The 22506-nt window shown below is 35.6% G+C and overlaps 1 protein-coding gene across 1 annotated transcript in view; it reads left to right on the top strand.

Annotated features, from left to right (window-relative positions):
- Positions 1-22506, top strand: part of rpgrip1l (RPGRIP1 like) — a 209977-nt gene that overhangs the window by 86685 nt on the left and 100786 nt on the right. Inside the window, exons 11-13 of the mRNA XM_051931527.1 lie at positions 8077-8183; positions 8490-8540; positions 10103-10282. Of these exons, the coding sequence (XP_051787487.1) occupies positions 8077-8183; positions 8490-8540; positions 10103-10282 (338 nt within the window). The remainder of the gene's footprint in view (positions 1-8076; positions 8184-8489; positions 8541-10102; positions 10283-22506) is intronic.

Here is a 22506-nt window from a genome sequence, read left to right as displayed (position 1 = left end):
AGTGTGGTCTATATGTATGTATATGCTTGCATGCAAAGTATAGCTGCTTTTCTATATATCACCCGACATGTATGGTTTTACCAGCATGTGGACAGCTGCCCTAAAAAGGAGACTTACTAGCATGTACTACAGTTTGTTTATGTAGTTTGCATTGTAGATATCAATGGAAGAACAATAATGTTGCAGTTCTGTTTATCATAATGTTTAATACATACAACACATGTAAAATACAGAAAACCAACAAAACCATAAACGATTCTATATGGTTAATTACCCAATGCAAATGCATTTTCAAAATGGACCAGGTTTAGTTCCAATTAATCTCCAGTGCTGCTAGTATAGGCTCTGATCCTCCACAACTCAGAAGTGAGGATGCTATGTTGAGCTTTCATTTTGCATGATCTGCATTACACATATTCATTGTCATTGGATGCCATTTTAAAGTACTATATGCTATCTATATATATAAAAGACCAAGTTGCCCGACCATGGGGTACGCACGCATGCACGACAGAGCCCTGCCCGTCAACTCTAACCTTCCTCCTGCGTCCACCCTCACTCTCGAGGCTTGAGCAAGCAGTGCGCATGGTGTACGCACAACAGAGCCCCGCCCACCAACTCTAACCCTCCTCCCGCGTCCACCCTCGCTCTCAAGGCATGCGCACTGCCTGCCTATGTGCCCGCCCCCAACTCCTCACCAAACACATCCTGAGTCGCTTTCGTCTGTGCTACAGTTCACATGCACCTCTGAGCCACATTGACTGTTCATTTTCCTAACATGGCCACCGCTTCACATGTATTTCATGGAAACAACTCTTCTTTCAAGGTTATACAAATTCCTGCATCAGGTAACTGTTTCTTTCTATCAGTCGAATATTTCTGGAAAAATGTCATCGATGAAACTGTTGCTCTCGAACTTCGCAACATGGCTGTAACCTTTGTTTGTCAACATTGCGATAACTTCGGCGACGTGCTGTCCGTTGTTCTTAGTCACGGAAGCATAGTCATGGAAGCATCAACAATACGCTGACTACATGAATGCTTCCACAGTTTATGGTGGCGAAGCAGAAATTGTGGCGATGTTCCAAATACTTCCAGCTACTATCACCATTCACTTCCGAAAACGTCCTTCATTCCCCGAAGAATTTCTTAGCAGTCTTACTCCCACTGGCATGCCTCCGCATAAACTCAAAATTAAAATTGGTTGAGTCGTCATGCTTCTCAGAAACCTCATGACAGCAAAAAGTCTTTGTAATGGCACTAGACTGACTGTTACCAGCATTCACCGCAATGTACTGGAGTGTAAAACTATAGCAGTTGCTACCTCACACAGTGGCGTAGCTCGAGTTCGCACCACTGGGGGCATGGCGGGGCTTCAATTTACTGCCCTCCAACGTATCTGAATATGTTAACTTATTTAAATAGAAAATTAAAATGACGTATTGAGAAAAATTGAGATACATTTTGCATAGATTTATTTATATATAGAGAAACAGCAATATTTTTTTCACATAAAATTATTTATAAGCATCAACTAGACAAGACTATAGTACAGACGTACTGATAAGCCGTGTTCTGATTATTAGTTTAATATAATTACGCTGTGAAAACCAGAATGGGGGGGTGTACAAGTGATAGGTGGGGATGAGCAAGAACACATTCGGATTGATAACGAAACGAAATTATACATTGTGAATTAGTTATTTATCTTCCTAGAAATTATTATTGGTGTAATGTTTCTGTTTATTTTTGTTATTGCCTCATAGATTTCAACTGCCGTGTCTGATGCCATCACAGAAGGACCGTCTGAAAATGATTTGTGTAGCATTTGTGGATGAAAATCAGAGAGTTTGACTTTTTTTCATTCATGAGTGATATTTTTCCGAACTCTGCTGCTTACACGTGAAGTGTTCTGAGCCTTTTGGCCAATAATGCCACCCCCAAAAATGTGCCGCCCGGGGCGGACCGCCCCCTCCGCCCACCCCTAGCTACGCCACTGACCTCACAAACTGTCCTTATTCCCTGGATTTCCCTGACCCCATCTGATTCAAATTTGCCTTTTACTTTTACATGTAGACAATTTCCTGTTAGATTAGCCTTTGCAATGACAATTAGTAAGGCATAGGGCCAAACTTTCAAAAAGATATGCCTGTATCTGCCAAAACCAGTTTTCAGTCACGGACAATTGTATGTTGCTTTCTCCAGAGTTCCATCTTTTCATTCACTCACAGTCGTATCCTCAAACCCACCCCATTTGGACAACTGTGTCTTTCAGGAAGTGTTCACCCATCAATAAATAATTATGCGGCGTATACTACGCCACAGGTCGGCTAGTAATAGATAATAGTATAAAGAAAAGACAAAACCAAAGAAAAAGTTTGGGGTACCTGCTGGTAAACCCTATTTATTGTTGTGACAAAAATAAATGAAAAAAAAATAGAAATTAAATTGCATGCTGAAATTAAGGAGCGTTTTTTTCAGGCTTAAGTCCATAAATCATTATGGCAAGTGGAGGTAGAACTAACTGCTAAATAGCTATCAGACTGGAAGAGGCGGGATTTGGCAAGGAACTGGAAGTGATCTCATGGATTTGTGACTCTTGGAGCTTTTGGTCTGTAGATGAAAAAGGAGAAGATGTAAATAACAGTGCCTCTTCTCGACCCAGAGTGAAATTATAATCATTACAGCAGCTCTGAGAATGCTCCCTACTCACATGTGTGTGACAATAGATTCATATATCTTTTTAATTGACTGAGGAATTAAGCCCTGAGTTAACATTCTGGAGCACAGTTGCTGAACATCTAAATACTGAAGTAGCACCTTTATGTAGCTTTTCTACAAGTTTGGGCATGACATTCTCTGAATATCTAAAAATAGATGCACATAATTTGCTTACAGAGCACAAGAACACTTCTTATTTCTATCTGTTAGGCTCCTAACTATTTTTTGACCTTATGGTCTGTCATATCATGTCTACTCCTCTGATTCTTGTGAGTGTAAAAGAAGTGCATCACTAGCTGCAAAAACAGTTTTTGAGTTATAAAAATACTGATAGCAGTTCCAAATAAAAAACCTATTAAAATATTCAAGAAAATGCAGAAGGCCTTTGCAGTGTTTATTAATACTTTGTGCTTTTTTTGTCCTTGATATCCAAGTCATTTAGAGTTCCATCAGTGACAATGCTTATACTGTACAATAAACTTGTCTGTTTCATAGCAAGTTAATATTCACAGTAAAATAGTGTAGGCTTTTAGTATGCCATCATTAACAAAGCTAACCAGTAAGGGGTTAGCCAAGTATGTAAAATTTCCCCGACAATGGTGACCCATTAGTTTTGGGACTACTGATTAAATACAGTGCTAGTTTAGAACTGCCCTACTTTGAAAATTTTCGGAACTTTTCCCAGGTGAGTATTTGTTTTTCTAGTTTTCGTGTCTTAGATTTAAATACTGGCCTTGGTTCCGTGTGAGTTTACCCAGTTCCCCCTTTCTATGCATGTTTTCGTTAGGTACAGTAATCCCTCCTCCATTGCGGGGGTTGCGTTCCAGAGCCACCCGCGAAATAAGAAAATCCGTGAAGTAGAAACCATATGTTTATATGGTTATTTTTATATTGTCATGCTTGGGTCACAGATTTGCGCAGAAATACAGGAGGTTGTAGAGAGACAGGAACGTTATTCAAACACTGCAAACAAACATTTGTCTCTTTTTCAAAAGTTTAAACTGTGCTCCATGACAAGACAGAGATGACAGTTCTGTCTCACAATTAAAAGAATGCAAGCATATCTTCCTCTTCAAGTCAGGAGCAGATGTCAGAGAGATAGAGAAAAAAAGCAAACAAATCAATAGGGCTGTTTAGCTTTTAAGTATGCGAAGCACCGCGGCACAAAGCTGTTGAAGGCGGCAGCTCACACCCCCTCCGTCAGGAGCAGAGAGAGAGAGATAGAGAGCCAGAGAAAAACAAACAAGCACAAATCAATATGTGCCCTTCGAGCTTTTAAGTATGCGAAGCACTGTGCAGCATGTCGCTTCAGGAAGTAGCTTGCACAGAAGGTAGCAACGTGAAGATAATCTTTCAGCATTTTTAGACGAGCGTCCGTATCGTCTAGGTTTGCGAACAGCCCCCCTGCTCAATCCCCCTACGCAAGAGAGAGACGGAGAAAAGTAAGTTGGATAGCTTCTCAGCCATCTGCCAATAGCGTCCCTTGTATGAAATCAACTGGGCAAACCAACTGAGGAAGCATGTACCAGAAATTAAAAGATCCATTGTCCGCAGAAATCCGCGAACCAGCAAAAAATCCGCGATATATATTTAAATATGCTTACATATAAAATCCGCGATGGAGTGAAGCCGCGAAAGGCGAAGCGCGATATAGCGAGGGATTACTGTACTGTACTGTAGTCACCCACCAATCCCAAAGATATGTAGATTAGAGGAATTGCCCATGTATTATTGATAAATGGTGTGTATATGTGTATGTGTACCCATTAATGATCTAGTTTAAATATGGTATGTATTTGCCCAGTACCTCCTGAAAAAAATCTAGCCTCTTGCATATGTGTAGCATCTTAAATGTCTTCTGAAAGTAAAGTAATTAAACCTGTCTGGCTTCCATAGTGGGACTTTTTCAAGTCATCAAGACTAGGCCAATATTCAAACCCAATGTCTTATTGGTAAGGTAACAGATCTAGCCACCATGGTTCTACCCAGGTTCCTACTGAAAAATGTAAAAATTGATGTCTAGGGGGAAAATGTAAAGTATATAAAATGTTAGAATTTGTTCTTATACAAATGAAATAAGGATGAGGGAATTGTTTTACATTGTACAGATCTGGTGTAGGTATACATTTTTAATTAAAGCATTTTATAAAATCTTTAAATTAATAATAATGTTATAGTTATTCATTCTCATTATTTACATTCTCTGTAGATGTACAGAATAAAGAAAATTTTGTCTTCACCAATACACCTTTTTTATATATATAATTATAGTGTTGTACTTGTTTACAGCTTATTTACTGATAATATTCTAGTGATAAAAATAGTAATGCAGTTTAAGAATGCTATTAATAAGAAATGTACATAGCTTTTTAGTCATTATTTGTTTCTTTCTTTCTTTATTTGTTTTTTGATCTTAGCATTAGCTCAATAGAAACATCCTTCTGTGAAATGTTGCTTAACACTACTTTTGTTTTATTAAAGTAATACATTTTTTGTTAGGAGATGTATATAATCTTGATTAAAGATGGGGAAATATACATAATGTATTCATCATTTATCCAGAGACAGATTTAATCAACTAATAGTATACATGCACTTAATACGAGGCAACATGCTTTAAATTTTACTAAATTACTTTTTAAAATATAGATAGCATATTACCAAGACCAGGGACTAATCACTTTTTAAATTGACTGTGGTTTGTATAAAAACTACATATGAAGTGTTTGTTTATGTAAATAATTTGAGATTGTCAGTATGTTCTTCTTTTATACCTACTAGGTGGCTTCGCCCCCTGCTCGCTTTGCTCGCCAACCCCTGTGTTTGGTTTTCTGGATACACAATTTTAAGATTTTTTTTTCTTTGAATTGTTGCTATTTCATTAGTTTCACTTTTATTTTAGAACTTTGGTAAAAACAATATTTGGAATCTTTCGAGTCCCAACATGCTGAATCTTTTAAATGAGGTCTGTGAGACATGTGTTTAATGACTTTGTACCATAATTCAAGATAGGTTTCACTGTTTGGAATTTCAGCACAGACAAAACAATCTACATCATCAGCAGTTATTTTTTTTTTTTTTTTTGCAAAGTAACCAATAAATGCATGTAAGGTAAACCCCGTTTTTGAAATTCTCTGACTTAAACTTCAAAGCCTTACAGTATTTACATACTTCTGACATATCACCTATGTCCATATATTCGATCTCTATTCGCCTTTTTGTTATTTCTCCAAGTAATAATTTCTCTTTGTTTGCACTAATGCGATGTTTACCTTCTTTGTTTTGACACTTTTGTTTTTTTTCTGCTTTCATATTCTGTAACTTGCTCTACGTGTGTTTCGCGCCTACGTTTTTTTTGAGTCTTTTGAATTCCACTGTTTTCATTATCTCTAAATGCTCTAAATGTGTTTGGCCCCCTTGTTTTTTAACCTCTTTATGATGTTTTACTTTGTTTTCTACTCTTTGTCTTTTATTTCTGTCTTTGCTTTGTCCTGCTTTTTTTTTCAATGACACCTGGTCTGTGGTAATTATTTTCCCTTTTTCAAGTTATAATTTCTGTTTGTTTGCGCTACTGTGATCTTTACTTTCTTTTTTTTTATACTTTCTAATTTTACTGCTTTCATATTCTTTAACTTTCTCTACATGTGTATTGTGCCAACATTTTTTTTTTTAGCCTTTCGAACTCCACTGCTTTCATAATCTCTAACTTTCTCTGCATGTGTATAGCACCAACGTTTTTGAATGTCTTTATGAAGTTCTACTTTGTCTTGTACTCTTTGTCTTTTAATTCTGAGCCTGATTGGACGTGCTTTTTTTCAATTCCACTTGTTCCGGGCTGATAATTACTTTCCTTATTTTCTGAATTTGCACCTAGATAATTCTTTTTCTTTTTTGCATTTTTTTTGTCTCCGACGCTTTTGAGTCTCTTTTCTCTGTGCTGCTCTTTCATCTTCACTTAGTTGCCGACGTTTCATCTATAACGTATTGTCCTTATACGTTTTATATGCTCTGAGAGCCCTGGATCTGTGTGTGCTCAAAGCCTTTGCACAACTGAGTGTTTTGCTGCTCGTGGTCTTATTTGATATTGGTTGTAAGTAGGGCGTGCCTTGCAAGAATCTCATGTTCTGCATCCCCACGAGACAATCCTGAGTCAATCTCTTGGCACAAAGTCTCATGTTTAAGGTCCCTGCAAGACGCTCTGTGGCCAATCTCTTTCATCTCGTGGGTCTTTTAAGTGTCTTCCGTGATCTTCATGTGAAGATCACGTCTCGTCTCCCTAGTCTTTCTCTCCCAGGATTTTTTTTTTTTATAATAGAAATGTTTTGATAAACCTGGTTTCGATTATTTCTTAGACATGACATTTTCAAGTAATTCTTTTTGCGCTTCTTTGTGTTATTGTATTAGCTAATTTTCCTTTTAACATATTTAAAATAGCAAGGTCAGAATTGGGATAATGCTACTGCCGTAGTTTTGGTATAATTCTAAGCTGATGTTTAGTTAGTTGATTTTGCATGTTTTTTCTTCATGATTATGTGCACATATTCAGTTTGCTGGACAAGAATAGTAAATTATAAGTGTGCTGTTGTCTTGTGAAAACTGTTTTAGTATTTACTAAGGCCACACAACAATCTCTCTAGAAATACAATTTATATGGTATTCAGAAACATATTGATTAACTACACCAGTACTTCATGTAAACATTTGTGTCTGTGTCTTGCATGTTAAATCACATGTGCTCTGTGAAAGATTGCCATATTTGTATCAATATTTCCCTGTCTTATGCTGATTGATGAAAACTTTCTGTGTGGCTACACAAACAATCTTGCAATAGAGCAATTAGTTATGGTTAATTAATGGATGGTGGAATATAAACAATATAAAATATGAAAAGATCATACAAAAAACTGCTAGACTTTCCATTAATTTGTTTGGGAGGCTCACCCACTTGCCCACCTTCTACATATTACAACAAAATGATTTGCTTTAATCATGGCCATTTTATATTCCTTATGTGTTGCTCAAAAATGCAAAGTTTTATTCGTACAACCTAATTATCATTCATTCTTTACATTTATGAACTTATTTCTTATTTCAATATTTTCTTTCAGGGGCCAGAGACTATCTTTAATTTTTAGCGTATGTTTAATTATTTTAGGATCAGTTACTAAGAAAAGTTTCAAAATTTGAGTAGACATTGTTAATGCAGTAATTATAATTAATGGTTTTATATCCGTCTTCCAGCCTATTATAGCTTTCCAAAGCATCAGAGGTTCTTTACACATTATGCTTGTAGGCAAACCTCAGTTACACAACATGATTTAACTTAAAATTCTTTTCAACATAAATGTTTTTCAGAACAAAATGAAAAGCTAGCCCAGGAGAACAGAGACTTGCAATTGCGTTTTCTGGAGCAAAAACAGCAATTAGATGAACTTAAAGGCCGACTGACCTTCTTCACTAAGGTGATTTAATAAAATCTAAGTTTATTTCTATTTCATCCAGTCACAATGAGTGTAAGAATTAGCATAAATGACAACCCTGTTAATTTGTGCAAAGCTTGGATCTAATATGCAGTAGGCCATCAAAACAAAGGAAGAAGGCAAACCAAAAAGAAAAAAAAAATCTGATGTACAGTATCCGTTAACTTATTAATAACATTCTCTACAAAAAGGCAGAAATTTTAGTGCAAATTCATGTTAGTTTAGTGTTTCTCTCCATTATTTATTTCCACATGATAATGCTGTTTTATTGACTTGCTTTAATTTCAGGAGAGTGATATTGATGTGGCAGAACTCAGTGAGGCATTGATGCTTATAAAGGTAACGCAAGAAAGTTATCCTCCTCCTTCAAGCTGAGGCCTACGCCCTATTCTTATAACTAGGTGACCTCTCGCTACCCTGATTGCATTGACTGACATTTAAAGTGGCTGATTTATTTATGTTTACTTAAGTAGTGAATACTTCTTGTTCATGCATGTGCAAATGTCAGTGCCTTTTTATTACAACATAAGCATGCTATAGGGCACAGAATGTATGGAATTTATTTTGGCTAGTAACATATTTCATTATTACGACAAAAATGAATTATGATAAACCTGAAGATGCTATATAAAGGAACCTTACTCTCTCAGCTTTTCTAATTCATCCATCCATTGCACATGTATCCACCTTCTATCCTAAAAGCATGCAAAATTAAATAAAAAAATATTTAAATCATAACAACTAAAAAAAACAGGTGGAGACTTAGTCTGATAACATTCATTAGTGATTTTGAAAGAAGTGCAGAATATTCTATAGTCAGTTGAACAATGTATTTAAATAAGATGAGTTAAATAAATTTGCCTATTTGTCTTTTTAAATACTTAAAATAAGTAACTGTATACATAATATAAACATCTTAAAAATGATATTTCAGCTTAATGCTGAATCTCTAATTGCTTTGCAATTTTGTTAAATCACAAAACGATAAAATAGTATGCAGCTAATTATTCTGGTTCGATTTTTAAATTTATGTCAGGTTGAATTTTAGTATATAATCTGGGAAGCATATGATTTGTAGTGAGCTATTTATTTTGCTGGAAACCATCATTTGGAGGTGAATATCAGAGTACTAAAGTGTCTTTAGGCATGTTAATGAATAAGAAGCAAGCCTGTGTGTACGATTAATCATTTAATACATTTGTTTTCTTTTTTATTAATTTTTTGCAGTCATGCAAGTGTCTACAAATACATTATATCTGTATCAAAACCATCAGAATTTTTAGTTATAAAATAATATACATTTTTGACCATACTGTCCATTCCTACTGCCTGAGAAATCCTGCCCTGAGCTGGATCCTGTTTAACTTACCATTCTGGCAGAAGAGGCTATGATTGGCTGTAGCAGTGTAGCTATATTAAGCATGTTGAGAAATGAACTGAATGAATGAATTAAAAAAAATGAAAATGTTTTTATTATGTATGGTGCATTCGTTGACCAGCAATATACTTTCTACTTTTTCAAGTGCACATGGCAAGAGGCTCTGTGGTGCCCCTTTGGCAATGCAAACACAATATATCTTTTCAACTACCAGTTGCATGTTTAATGTGATGTAGACCTGTGGTCAGTTGTAAACTTACTTTGCCAACAAGGGGAATATAAGTAATCTGCTTTGTTAGACATGGAAAAATTATTTAAATCCGGGCAGAAGCACCTGTGCGACTAGTAAGCCAACCTCGAGCTCCTATGGGCAGCATTTCCACTATCTGGACAAACTAACTGTAGTATGACAAAAAAAGGAATCAATATACACTTTTATAGAGTAGGTATCATTTCTGTGGTCTCATGTAACTGCTATATAAAAAATGTAGAAATTCAGTGTTGTAAAAAAAAATTATTTCAGGCCCGTAAAAGTCAGAAGAATCAGGATCTTGACTTTTTGAAGAAAGTGGATGATGAGAAGAAGCAGGATACTGAGCAAACTCTACGGCAGCTGCAAGCAGCACATGCAGAAACTGTCCAAGAACTAGAAAAGACACGTAACATGTTGATCATGCAGCATAAGATTAACAAGGACTATCAGGTAACAAACATATATTGATAGCATGTTGTTTCTCTTTGTGTAATGACTGTATAGTGTGAAACATTTATTATGTCAAAATCAATTGCATATATAGAGACAGCTTTTTCAAATTGACATGACTTTACTTGAATTTACTAGTGCTTTAAACTCATTTTTTTAGTAACACTGATTTTTGTACCTTTCTTTTCCTTCCATAACAGAAAAGAAGACATTAATTTAACTGTACCCTTTTGTTTCTGTCCCTCTTGTTTTCAAAATTAAAGTTATATTGCTTTCTCTAAAAACAGCACCAGAAGACATTTTGAATTGAATTTAAAAGCTACCTGTAGCTTAATGTTATAAGATTTTAAACAATGAAAATAAATGTAATTGTTAAAGTGTGTTCATGAGGGGATTAAAACAAAATTGAGGAAACATAGATGTTTTATTATTGGACTGCGTGTGCTTTGAGTAGTGAGAAAAGCGCTATATAAATGCAAAGAATTATCTCTTATATATATTTCTGTTCTGGTTCGCCCTGCTTCCACTTCAAAACCGGTCCCGCCCACAAGCGCCAACACGGCATTTCTCGATTCCTATTCGTCCTCTTCCAAACCCTTCCCCACGCTGCCTGTGGCTCTTCTTCAAAACCGGTCCTGCCCACACGCAGCCGACACGGCATTTCTCGATTCCTATTTGTTCTCTTCCAAACCCTTCCCAACGCTGCCTGTGGCTCCTCTTCAAAACCGGTCCCGCCCACACGCAGCCGACACGGCATTTCTCGCTTCCTGTTCATCCTCTTCCAAACCCTTCCCCATGCTTCAAAACCGATCCTGCCCACACGCAACCGACACGGCATTTCTCGATTCCTATTCGTCCTCTTCCAAACCCTTCCCCATGCTGCCTGCGGCTCCTGTGTCTTTACAACAGCTTCTTACACAGCAAACATCAGAAGCTAAAAATTATCGTGAACACATTCGAGAATACAACTCTTCTCTAGTGTTTGCTTCAATGGGTGCACAGATAACTCAACCTCCTGGCCACGGACCATACTGTTTTAAAATACACGGGCAAATTTATCACCAAATCTCTCCACTATACGCTAACGCTTCTGCCTCTCCAGGATATGGACAGTTGTATGTTTTTGACACAGCGCAAGCTACTAAAGGACGCTTACAAAATAAAGCAAACTCTGCATGCAGCGAAAATATACTTCTCCAGCTAAATACCATGCTCAGAACCATCAACCCCTTCGCTAAATCATATTAACACATGCATGAAATCGCTCAGTCCAATCCAACAGCATCTGTACGAATGGTTTTCAAGGAAAACCCTATGCAGGATTTACAATGATACAATGCCCCGACATGTCACACCAATGTTGCAGTGATTTTCGTCGGGGAAGATGGTGAACCGCCTGCCGAAAGGGACATTTGCATCTATCCCATAGGCAACTCCTGTAAACAGATTTCCATGCTCAATATGAATTGCGATCCTATGGTTTACCCACTTTTATTCCCTTACGGAGACATTGGCTGGCACAAAGATTTACAACATGTTCCCAATAAAAGAACCGCCAAGTGAATAAGGCTTACTCAATGCCAATTTTACGCATGCAGATTAGCAATGAGGAATACATTTAGTATTTTGCACTTCAGCAGCAAACTATTCCAACAGTACGTCGTATATGCGTATGTTAAAACAGAGGGCGCACGTCTCAACTATCTCAGATTACATCAACAAGATCTGCGCGTGGAACAATACAAAGGACTATCAGATGCACTGCAAGCAAACACTGAAAATAACAACATAAGTGTAGGCAAAATGATCATATTACCGTCCACATTTCCAGGAAGTCTAAGAAACATGCAACAAAAACAATCAGGATGCCATGGCCATAGTACGTAAATTCGGAAAGCCTGATTTATTTATCACTTTCACATGTAATCCTGCTAGGCCGGAAATTCTACATGCACTGTCGGAGACCCAAAGACCAGAGCACAGACCTGATATCAGTCTTCAGCCACGATCAGTTGTGAAGTATTTATTTCTTCTAGATTTCTGAATTCCTTTCTCATCGTTTTCAGTTCCTATTCTTACACCTCTGTATGCTACTGCGGGGTCGGCTAGTATTATTATATTATATTGTGTATTAAATTGATAATGCTTTTTTACACAGACTATAGTGTTATTGCCTACACTGATAATAAGCTTTGCTCAGTTAGGTTCCAGAAAAAAAAGTTAATTTGCTTTCTATTTACAAACTAGGTTCTCCCTAAATATCATCTATAAGATTACCTAGGTGATGAGGGTCCATTGTAATGAAAAATGTCAAAATATCCTCCCTATCTTACACAATGTTGTGCCAGTGCATTTGCTAGTATTACTGTATGTTTAAAATGAAAGATAGATAGCAACCTATAAAACATCAGGTGGAAGGCACTTCCAGGAAGTAACTGAAAAAGACAAAATCATGTTGCAAAAAGGACACACTCTGACAGTGGAATAATTTAATATCTTGCCTGAGCCAAAAATAACTTAAGTGTCTCCTGCACCTTTAAATATTAGTTGGGGGTGTGTAGATGCAGGAGAACCAACAGCCACAAGAGGGAACTCTAGGTGTATTGTCCTTATGGGCTTTTGCACAGAATATATGGTCTTGGAAGTAGGTTCCTGGGTTTAAGCCAGAAGTGGTCTCAGGTTGGGGATTTACATTTCTCTCTTTCCTGTAGTCAACTGTAGTCAAAGGCAGGGACTCCACTGAAGGTAGGAAGGCTGGCTAGAATGAAAGAAAGAGATAGAAATAGAAGAGAAAGAAATATGTATTTGGGAGATAAGAGGAATATTTACTTTGAGGTAGTACGTCAAGGTAAGAAAGTATACTAGTCAACCTTGTCTGGTATAGGAGAGCAGATCCTGTGTAGGCAGGATCAGAAGGGTAATACATTATTTGTTTGCCTTTTTTAATTTGTGCTTAGTGTTCATTCTTTTGTTATCCCTCCAGTGTGTGCTTAATTTTATAATAAACATACATTTTTGTACTTCTTTGGCATCTTTAGTGCCATTTTGGCTTGGATAGAGCTGCCGTTGTTCACAATATCAATTACACTGTGTTTCATTTTTGATATTCAATTTTAAAAATTATGTTGAATCTTTAATGATTTTCATGCTGTTATTTTTCATTAGGTCCATGCAGTATGTTAAGTGATTTCTTATGAAACAATGCTACTTAAAGCGAAATGGTATTCTTACTTAGGATAGTCATGTCCAGCTGGTATGAGCCAGAAGAACACTATGCAATCTGCTTTCTCTGACTTGCCAAACAATAAATAAATTTGCAATTTAATGAAGCATATTTAACATTTAATACAGGTTTTTTGTACATTTAAATGAGATAAACCATTTCTGCAATAATTACCACACTTGTGGGTCTCTTTTCCTATTAAAATATTTCTGCAGTGAACATCCAGCAGTGCATTAATTAGGAGCCCAAATATCATAATGTATTTCAAAATAGAATGTGTGTCATGCTTTATATTCTGGGGAATGCTGAAGACTAGTTAAATACTAACTCTTTTTGAATAAATAATAATCCATTAGGAACAAAAAATGAAAAAAATGAATTTTGCTCAGTTCATCTGGCACTGATTAATACTTTATGGCATATAATTAAACTTGCTGAATATTTGAACTGAACATGGCCTATGCATATCACTATTTGTTCACTTAACACATTCCCTTTCATTGGAAAAACAGTCTCTTTAAAAGGGAATTTCTTGAAATGACTTCCATATGTCTTCTGTAGAAAACGTATGGCTGGTGTAAGGTGACAGAAGATAACAGGCATGCTGCATATTAGAGTAGAACAAGCTGTACAATGCTTTTCAGCATTAATCGTTTACCTTCATGTAATGTTTAGATGTACAGATTAAAGTAATACTCCTCCCAAAAATATTTTTTATATGTTAACCTACCCCCTGAAGTTTGTAGTGATGGCCAAGAAAAATATTGTAATTTTATATTTTCATGCAGAATGAAAGAAAAAAGTTCACGATATAATAACTCCCAGTGGTGACCCATGCTGCACAAAGGTAAATAATGTTGAAAACATCCATGGAAAAAAGAAAACACTTTTCATGATACTTTTGTGGCATAATCCATATTTCCTTTATCCAGTCTTACACCCAAAATGTATCAAAAACATTCATTTTTTCCTAAAATAATATTAACAATCACTTCTGGCAAGGGCAGTGTTTATTTTTGTTTTTTGTAAATTATGATAAGTGATAATTATTGATGAGCATAACTTGTGCAAAATTGAGTTTACATAAATTTTCATGAAAATCTGTAGTGAGAAGTCAGGCCTCTTCTTCAGTTGCCTTGAAAGCTTGTATATTGTAATCTTTTTAGTTAGCCAATAAAAGGTGTCATTTTGCTTGATTTCTCATTACATCCATAATGGCTAACATGGTACAACACCCTAATACTACATGAAAATTTGCAAAACAAATACCACAAGTAAAAATCACATCATTAGCACATATATTTTCATTTCATCTGCCACCTTTTACTCCATTTGCAAAACAATGGCAAAATGTATTCTGGTAAAGAACTTAGAATGGACGGCATAGGTAGGAAGCATTACCTGCAAGCACCTCAGGGACTGTTCTCCACTATAAAACTCCAATAGCTTGGGTATATGCTTGGATTGGATTGATTATGGATTTGAGGAAAGTCAGCACAGATAATGTTGCCTGTGTCCCCAAGTGATCAGTAAGAGACAGAACTGGCATCATGAGTATGCAGGCAGGCAGGCATCGAACAAGAAGGATGAGAGTACTTGGAAGGAGCCTTTGAAGATTAATGTAGTGTTGTTATTGATTAACAAGTAAGAATTGTGGGAGCCATTTTAAAAAACTATTTTTATAAGAAACCAAATGCTTTTAGACACCTTGAATTAAGGTGCTTAGTGTGTAGGTCATCAAAATGGTGTTTGAAATGGGAACATTTTCTTTCAAAGCCCTTCATTGTTTTGCTATTTACAAATACCCATTCTCACACATGTTTGGTGAACCACATAGGCTTTCCTTAATGACACACTAATAAAAAATATAAAAAAGGAAAAAAAATTCTGGATTGATTGCCTTTCTCTTCAATACTGGCGTTTGTGGTTACATAGACATGTGTTTCCTCCACTGACTGTTTTAGTTGGCATTATAGATATCAAGTAAATCCAGCTAGCTTAGATAGCTGTCCTTTATCAACTTGAGAGTATATTTACTTATTTTAGCATCTTGAAATTAAAAAACAAGGATTAATTGCTTGATCAATTGCTTGACACACTAGTGGTAAGGTATTACAGCCAACTGTAGTCTTATATTGGCACAAGCTTTTAATGCATTTATCATTAACAATATTGTTCCAATAGTAAAGATATGTTTATATACTTAATTATCAAAATATCAAATTAAATTGTACCAGCCTATACTTTTAATAAGTTGTCATAACAGCTGCCAAAAGTGGCTTTAATAGGGCTTCCACTGATTCCATATTAAACCAGCTTAAACCACAATACAAATACTTATAAACCGAATTAACTACTATGGTATGCTTTTTTCATTTTGATTCATTTAGTGTCAGGGATATTAAACTGACAAATGGAAGATTTAGATGGGGTTCTTTATGTACACTCACCCTTTTGACATCTGTTTGGTAACATTTGTGGGGAGCAGGTGTATTGTCATTTCAATCAACATACAAAAAAAAAATGCAACCACAGATTTTTCATGAATTATTGTGGACAGAGCATATCCATGACTAATATGTATGGCCAGCAACTTAAAAACCGTGTCTTAAGCAGACTTCCTAATTATAAACAGCATTATTTTGCTCATTTATTCTCCTAGCTGTCAATAGAGAAAAGGAGGTTTTATTTTATGTATTTATTTTTTTAATCATTGCTTTTTTTTTTGTAAACATCATTAGGTATATGCCTAAAAAAGGTAATATGTTAAGAAATGCCAGCTGTACCAGTTGTTTATACTTCTAAAAAGCCAAGCTGGATGCATCTAGTCAAATAGTATACATTCTTGTTCTGCCTGGCAGATTTTTGAGTCTTGAATGATGATGAACATATTGACTTTTACATTTCTCCAGGCAACTGTTGCTTGTGTATACACATAGAACTTGTGTCTACTGTATTGCAAAGTAGAGAGTGATTCCCATTTAGAGACCATTCATCAGCTTTTCTATTATTTGCCTCATGTATCCTCAAATTTGTGTTGTTTTATGCTGCTAAGTACTCCTGTTAATGATTCACAATAGTCTCAAGAGCATTTGACTGCAGCTTAAGTTACTATTACAGTATATAGTTATCTCCTTTGCAAGGAGTTTACGCTACATATTATGTTTATTTTTTATTTATTTTTTTGTTCTTACCAATTTGACTGAATTTTAGAGGATTGAGCACTCTATTCCCCTTTCTTGTTCAGCTTCCTAATATCATTCTCACTATCACTTTTTCTATTTTTAAATATTCATGCTAACACTAAAATAGACCTCTTTAATAATAATCATTGAAACAGATTCCTAATTTATGTCATGATGTAATGCAGCTATAAATAACATGAATAATATAACTTCCTGTTGGTAGTAGACTCCTTTATGCTTTCAAAATATATACACAGATCATAGCTTTTATTGTATTACCACCTATACTTATTCATAGGTATACACACAGTATTTACAGGTATTTATTTTTATTTGGACACTAAACATTATAACAAAACACATGTCAATAAGATAAATAAAAATAACATATGATTGAAGATAAGATAATTCTAGTTTATTGTCATGGGCACGTAATACATATTGTACACAGTACAATTCATGTCTCCTAGGGACAGTTTACAATAATACAGTACTGGCAAAAGATACACACACAAAAAAGTATACATAGTGCGCAGCATATATACATTTATACTTAATATACTAGGGGGCTTCACTCGCCAACCCCGCCGGCCTCCACTTTCACCAAACAACAAATCTTTTAATTCTCGCGGATATTCCTCTTCATTGGGAAGAAACGCTACTTTTCCCTGATGGCAACATGAATTAGATGATCTAAAAGTCTCCGACTTAAAGTTTAAATCCGAACAATGTATTCGATCTCTTTTCGCTGTTCTGTTATTTCACTGGGTAATAATTTCCATTTGTTTGCGCTAATGCGATCTTTACTATCATTTTTTTGAGATTTTGAATTTTAGTACTTTCATTATCTCTAACCTGCCCTGCATGTGTATTGCGCCAACATTTTTGAATTCTTTATGATGACTTTGTCATCTACTCTTGGTCTTTTATTTCCGGCCCCGGATGTGGTTAAATCTCTTGGCACAGAGTCTCGTCTGGACATGAAAGTATCTCTCTGAAAAAGTCATGTCTCATCCCAGACTAAAAAGTCTTGTCTCGTCCCAGGACTTTTTTATTACAATAGAGAGATTTTTGCAAGTATTTGTTAATATTCTGTATATAAACTGTTTTGTTACTGTATTTTTTCTTAAGATTGATTGTTTAGTAACCTTACAACTATATAAACAGGAAATGTTAATGAATCCACTGGTGTGAGTGTCAATGGTCCTTTTTCAGAAAGGAGTGAGAAAAGTAGCTGTTCAGGATAGCTGAGCGTCTTTATTATTACCTTTCAGTTTCTAATGCAGTGAATGTTGCATATGTCCTGAACAGAGGGCAGCTGAGTGTTGGTAATATTCTGTGCCTTATCAGTGGGTAGAATAAAAAAGTTAGACACAAGCCCATCATGTTTACTTCTATTCTTTGAGTCAGATTTAACCATTTTTCCTTAAGACTGTATTAGTTTTCTTTTACATCATGTTTGCAGCTTTGTTTTGATTGCTTCAATTTTTCCACTTTCCTGGTGATAAATAGTTGTCATATTTCAGAAATTGCTAAATTCATAAAATGCTTCTAGGTAAAAGTGAGATTAGGTTAAATTTAAATAACCTGGATTACATTTTCCTTTAACTTTCTGGGTCATCCTCTATTTCCTGAATGAAGCATTTGTAATACTATGTTTTAATGGAGTATGTAAAGGTGATTTTAATTAAGTAATAATTCTTAAGAATAAAATTTATGAGTCAATAAATGGCTATTGGCATCTCTATAAACATGATAGCATAACGTGTGCCATTTGTTCAACTCAATAAATAGCAGGTTACCTGGCTAATGCACACAGTTCAATGTACTATGACTAAAACCTGATAGTGAAATTACCCTAAAAAGTTCACCTATGTTCTAATAAACTTACTATTTATTCTGAATCTAAACCATTTTATGTTTGCTAAATGATTAAATTACTTAATTTTGTTAAGCAATTAATATACTCTTGTGAGCAAATGATAGGAAGAAAATGGTATACACTGATTAATATGTTTCCCATCTCCCCCAGTAATAATAGGATTTTATCACTTAAACACCAGATTTTCCTTAACACATTTTCTTGTGATCTCTGTTCCATAGGTTTTTGTATTTCACATTTTACCATACACCGTCTTATTCTGATAATTTATTTCAATGTTTATGTAAATTTTGACATTCAATCAAATTCTACTTTGAACTTTAATCCCATAGATAACAGACGGGTTTCTACTAGTAATATTAATTTTATTAAGTAGGCTGTGCGACTAATTCATGTGTAATTTTCCCTGCAGATATGTAGTCTGAGATAGATCTTTTGCCTGGAGTTTGTACTGTTCCTTCCAATATTTGTTGTGTGGTCCCTGATGATCCTTCAGCTCTTTATTTGTGTTGTCTATTTGGACCATTCTAGGCACCATAGGGTTTATTTCATTATTGTTATTTTCTTGTCAGCAGTGTGAGTTCTTGTTAAAATATCTAATAGTTTTCAAATTTACTTTCAACTTTCAAAACAAGAATTGTAAAATGTTACATTTATTGACATTTTCCAGACAGTATTATTATTATGAATTAGTAATTCAACATTCTTTTTGGAAAAAGAATATGTTTGCCACACTACAAAATGATGAATACCAGCAAATTGTTTTAGAAGCATTTACTGACCTTCAGGTTCTGTAATTTTTGTCTATGCATTACCACTAAATGGAAAATCCAGTTCTCTAAAGCTGATCAGAAGAAACATCTGTGTCTTTGATATGCTCATAAAGTTATTATAGCACCCCTCTGAAAAGAAAAAGTAGCCTTTGTGTGGCAAACGCCAGCTAATCTGTGAAACATTTGTTTTGTTGCCTGGATACTCATTATATAAAATGGGCAGTGCATTCAAAGAAAAAAAATGCTCAGTAAACAAAAAGTTAAAAAATAAAATCTATAAAGGGGTAATTTTATGGTTATAGGCCGTTAGTAATTTGGCTGTGCTACTACATTATTAGACAAACTGAAGCAGGACAATTATATTCATTGTCACGGTTAAGTACACACATTGCTGTAAATAAGAAAGAAAAAACCAATTAGTGAAATGCCTTAAAGTGTTGATAACAAAGTCCTAAGGAGCAACATCTCTCTGCAAGCTGTGGAGAACTGTATCTACATTACGGAGTATTTACAGCTTTGTGAAAAATAAACTGTAAAATATGTTGACATAAATAATGTACTTTTCTGATATATTATTGCTTAATATTTCATTGCTTGTGACAACAGAGAAGTGTAGCCAACAGCTGCATTCCTAAAGTGACATTACCTACAGCTGTCCATCTATTAATTGAGACTAATTTATCTTAAGCAAGACCAATTTTGTCATGAAATAAACTATTTAAAGAAAACTGAAATAAAAGACAAGTATAGTGCTGATCTATTGTAGGTCTGCATCAAGACCCTTTATCACCACCTTTTAGTTTGAATTATTTTGTTGTAGGGATCCATCCATCCATCCATCCATTTTCCAACCCGCTGAATTCGAACACAGGGTCACGGGGGTCTGCTGGAGCCAATCCCAGCCAACACAGGGCACAAAGCAGGAACCAATCCCGGGCAGGGTGCCAACCCACCGCAGTGTTGTAGGGATTGTCTGCTGTATATTTAGGATTTCAATTTGTAAGGGTATCTTTAAAAAGTACATGTTGTAGGTTGGAGTATGCACTTTAAGTATTTACTTGCATTATAGAACAATTGAAATTTGAGTACATAATACAGATCTAAGGGAAAAAAATGACAAACTTTGGCTGAGATTTCAGTCATGATGAAATAAAGAAATCTGAAACAATATTAGGAAAAATTTAAACGGAACCAGACAAAACTGACAAACATTTTGACTTTTGCTGCCTTCTATGTGGTTTAAAGCCAGAAGTTCTCCCAGAAAAGCCAACATGTTTTTCAGTTTGATCTGGTTTCTGTTAGTTTTACTAATGTTTCCCATTTGTAGATGAGACTCTTATTTAGTTCATGAACTTTCACATCTGATGTGGTACTCCCTGGTATATTTTACTAGTGTATTCTCTAGATATCTCATTTGCTAAGTAGAGAGACAGGAAAGTGTCTTTCCTAGGGCCAGAGACAGGTCAGAGATTTTTATTGTGGTTATGGAATTTTGGTATGATTTTAAAAACTTTTAATGCTGAAACATTAAAAAGGTAAATCTACAAAAGTACAGTTGTAGTGTATGAACATTGTTTTTATAGATTATGCAGAGTTGAGATCATCCTTAGGCAACCCCGGCTTTCAGGAAAAAATGCATAATTAGCTACCGATAAAGTGTTTTTAATGTGATCTCAGTTGTTTGCTCATCTATCTATTATAAAAAAAAAATCTGGGAGGGAGACTAGGGAGATGAGACATGATCTTCTCGGAAGACAATTTGACATCCCGTGAGAGATACTTTAACGTCACGTGAGACAAGGCAGTGAGACAACATTTAAAACAAGTTCATGGACTTCTAACTCAGTTGTTGGAATGCTTTTGGCAGACACATGTCATGCGCTCCCAGCTCTTAAAACAATGACAAGCAGAAAATGCAGCTTGCCAGCAGCAACAAGGCAGCAGATGATCCGACTGCTTCTCCTTAGTGTGTGTTCAGCCCAAACCCCCCATCCCCCCTGCCCCCCCACAACGCGAGCGTCAGAGACACGAAGTGGCAAAAGGACAACTGCTGGACAGGCTTTTAAATGATCAACGCACAGCACAACAAACAAAACACGCAGCTAGCCAGCAACAGCAGCAGAAAGATAGCAGCTGATCCGACGGCATCTCCTTAGCGTGCGTTCAGCCCCCACTTCACAACACGAGCAGTGTTATACGTCCTGCGAGAAAAAGATTTAACCACGCCCGGGGCCGGAAATAAAGGACAAGTATTGTTTTTACAAAAGTTTTAAAGTAAAAATGAAAATAATGCATATGTAACAATTCCCATGAAAATAACAATCTCTAACAAACCAAACCCGGGGGTGGGCAAGCAAAGCGAGCAGGCACCCCCTAGTATTTTAATAAATATGGGCGGCCATGTATATATGGCCATGCTATCCTGGAAGCATGGAAAACAGTGCTTCATGCCTAATTGTTGAAAATCTTATCAATTTCTGCTGCAATAAAATTGAGGATACAGGATTTAATTATGAAGAAAGGACACAGAATCTTTTTTAAACTTTGTGGATTATAAGGAGAAAAAAGATTCTGTATATGAAGTTCAGTGAAGAAGCTTGGGGTTATTACTGCTCTTTAAATATATTTAAAGAGAACAAGCAAAAAATACCAAAACACAGGAAACAACAGTAACATAAAACCACTCATTTGTGAAGCTTTAAGCACAATAAAGAACCTGTCTAGCCTTACCATTTACCCAGTAAAATCTTATTTGTCCCAGCTGAAAGCAATTTTTAGTGAGATGTACAGTGAGTTCACAGAACATTAACATATGTAGTTCACTAAATGCAGTGATACACATTTTTTCTTCTCCATCACAAAAATACGCTTCCACTTATACAAATTTCAGTCTTCACTACCTTCTTCAAACAAACAGATTTATTGAATATGGTAGCTATCTCAAAGTACTTTATAATTGCAAAATGGTGGTACAGTTGTTTACATACATTTTTTACCATTGGAGGACAAGCACTTTAGGGGATTTGCTAGGATCACACATACAGTTAGTAGCATGGATTGGATTCACAGATTTGTGTTTTTTTTTTTTTGTCCAAAATTTAAGTCATTAGGGCACATTGGTTACAAGTGTTAACTTCTCTGTTTTATTAAGTTAGGAGTTA

This window comes from Erpetoichthys calabaricus, chromosome 9, assembly GCF_900747795.2.
Source record: "Erpetoichthys calabaricus chromosome 9, fErpCal1.3, whole genome shotgun sequence".
Lineage (NCBI taxonomy): Eukaryota > Metazoa > Chordata > Cladistia > Polypteriformes > Polypteridae > Erpetoichthys > Erpetoichthys calabaricus.
The sequence above is the reverse complement of the archived record's forward strand: the minus strand, read 5'-3'. Positions and strand labels throughout refer to the sequence as shown.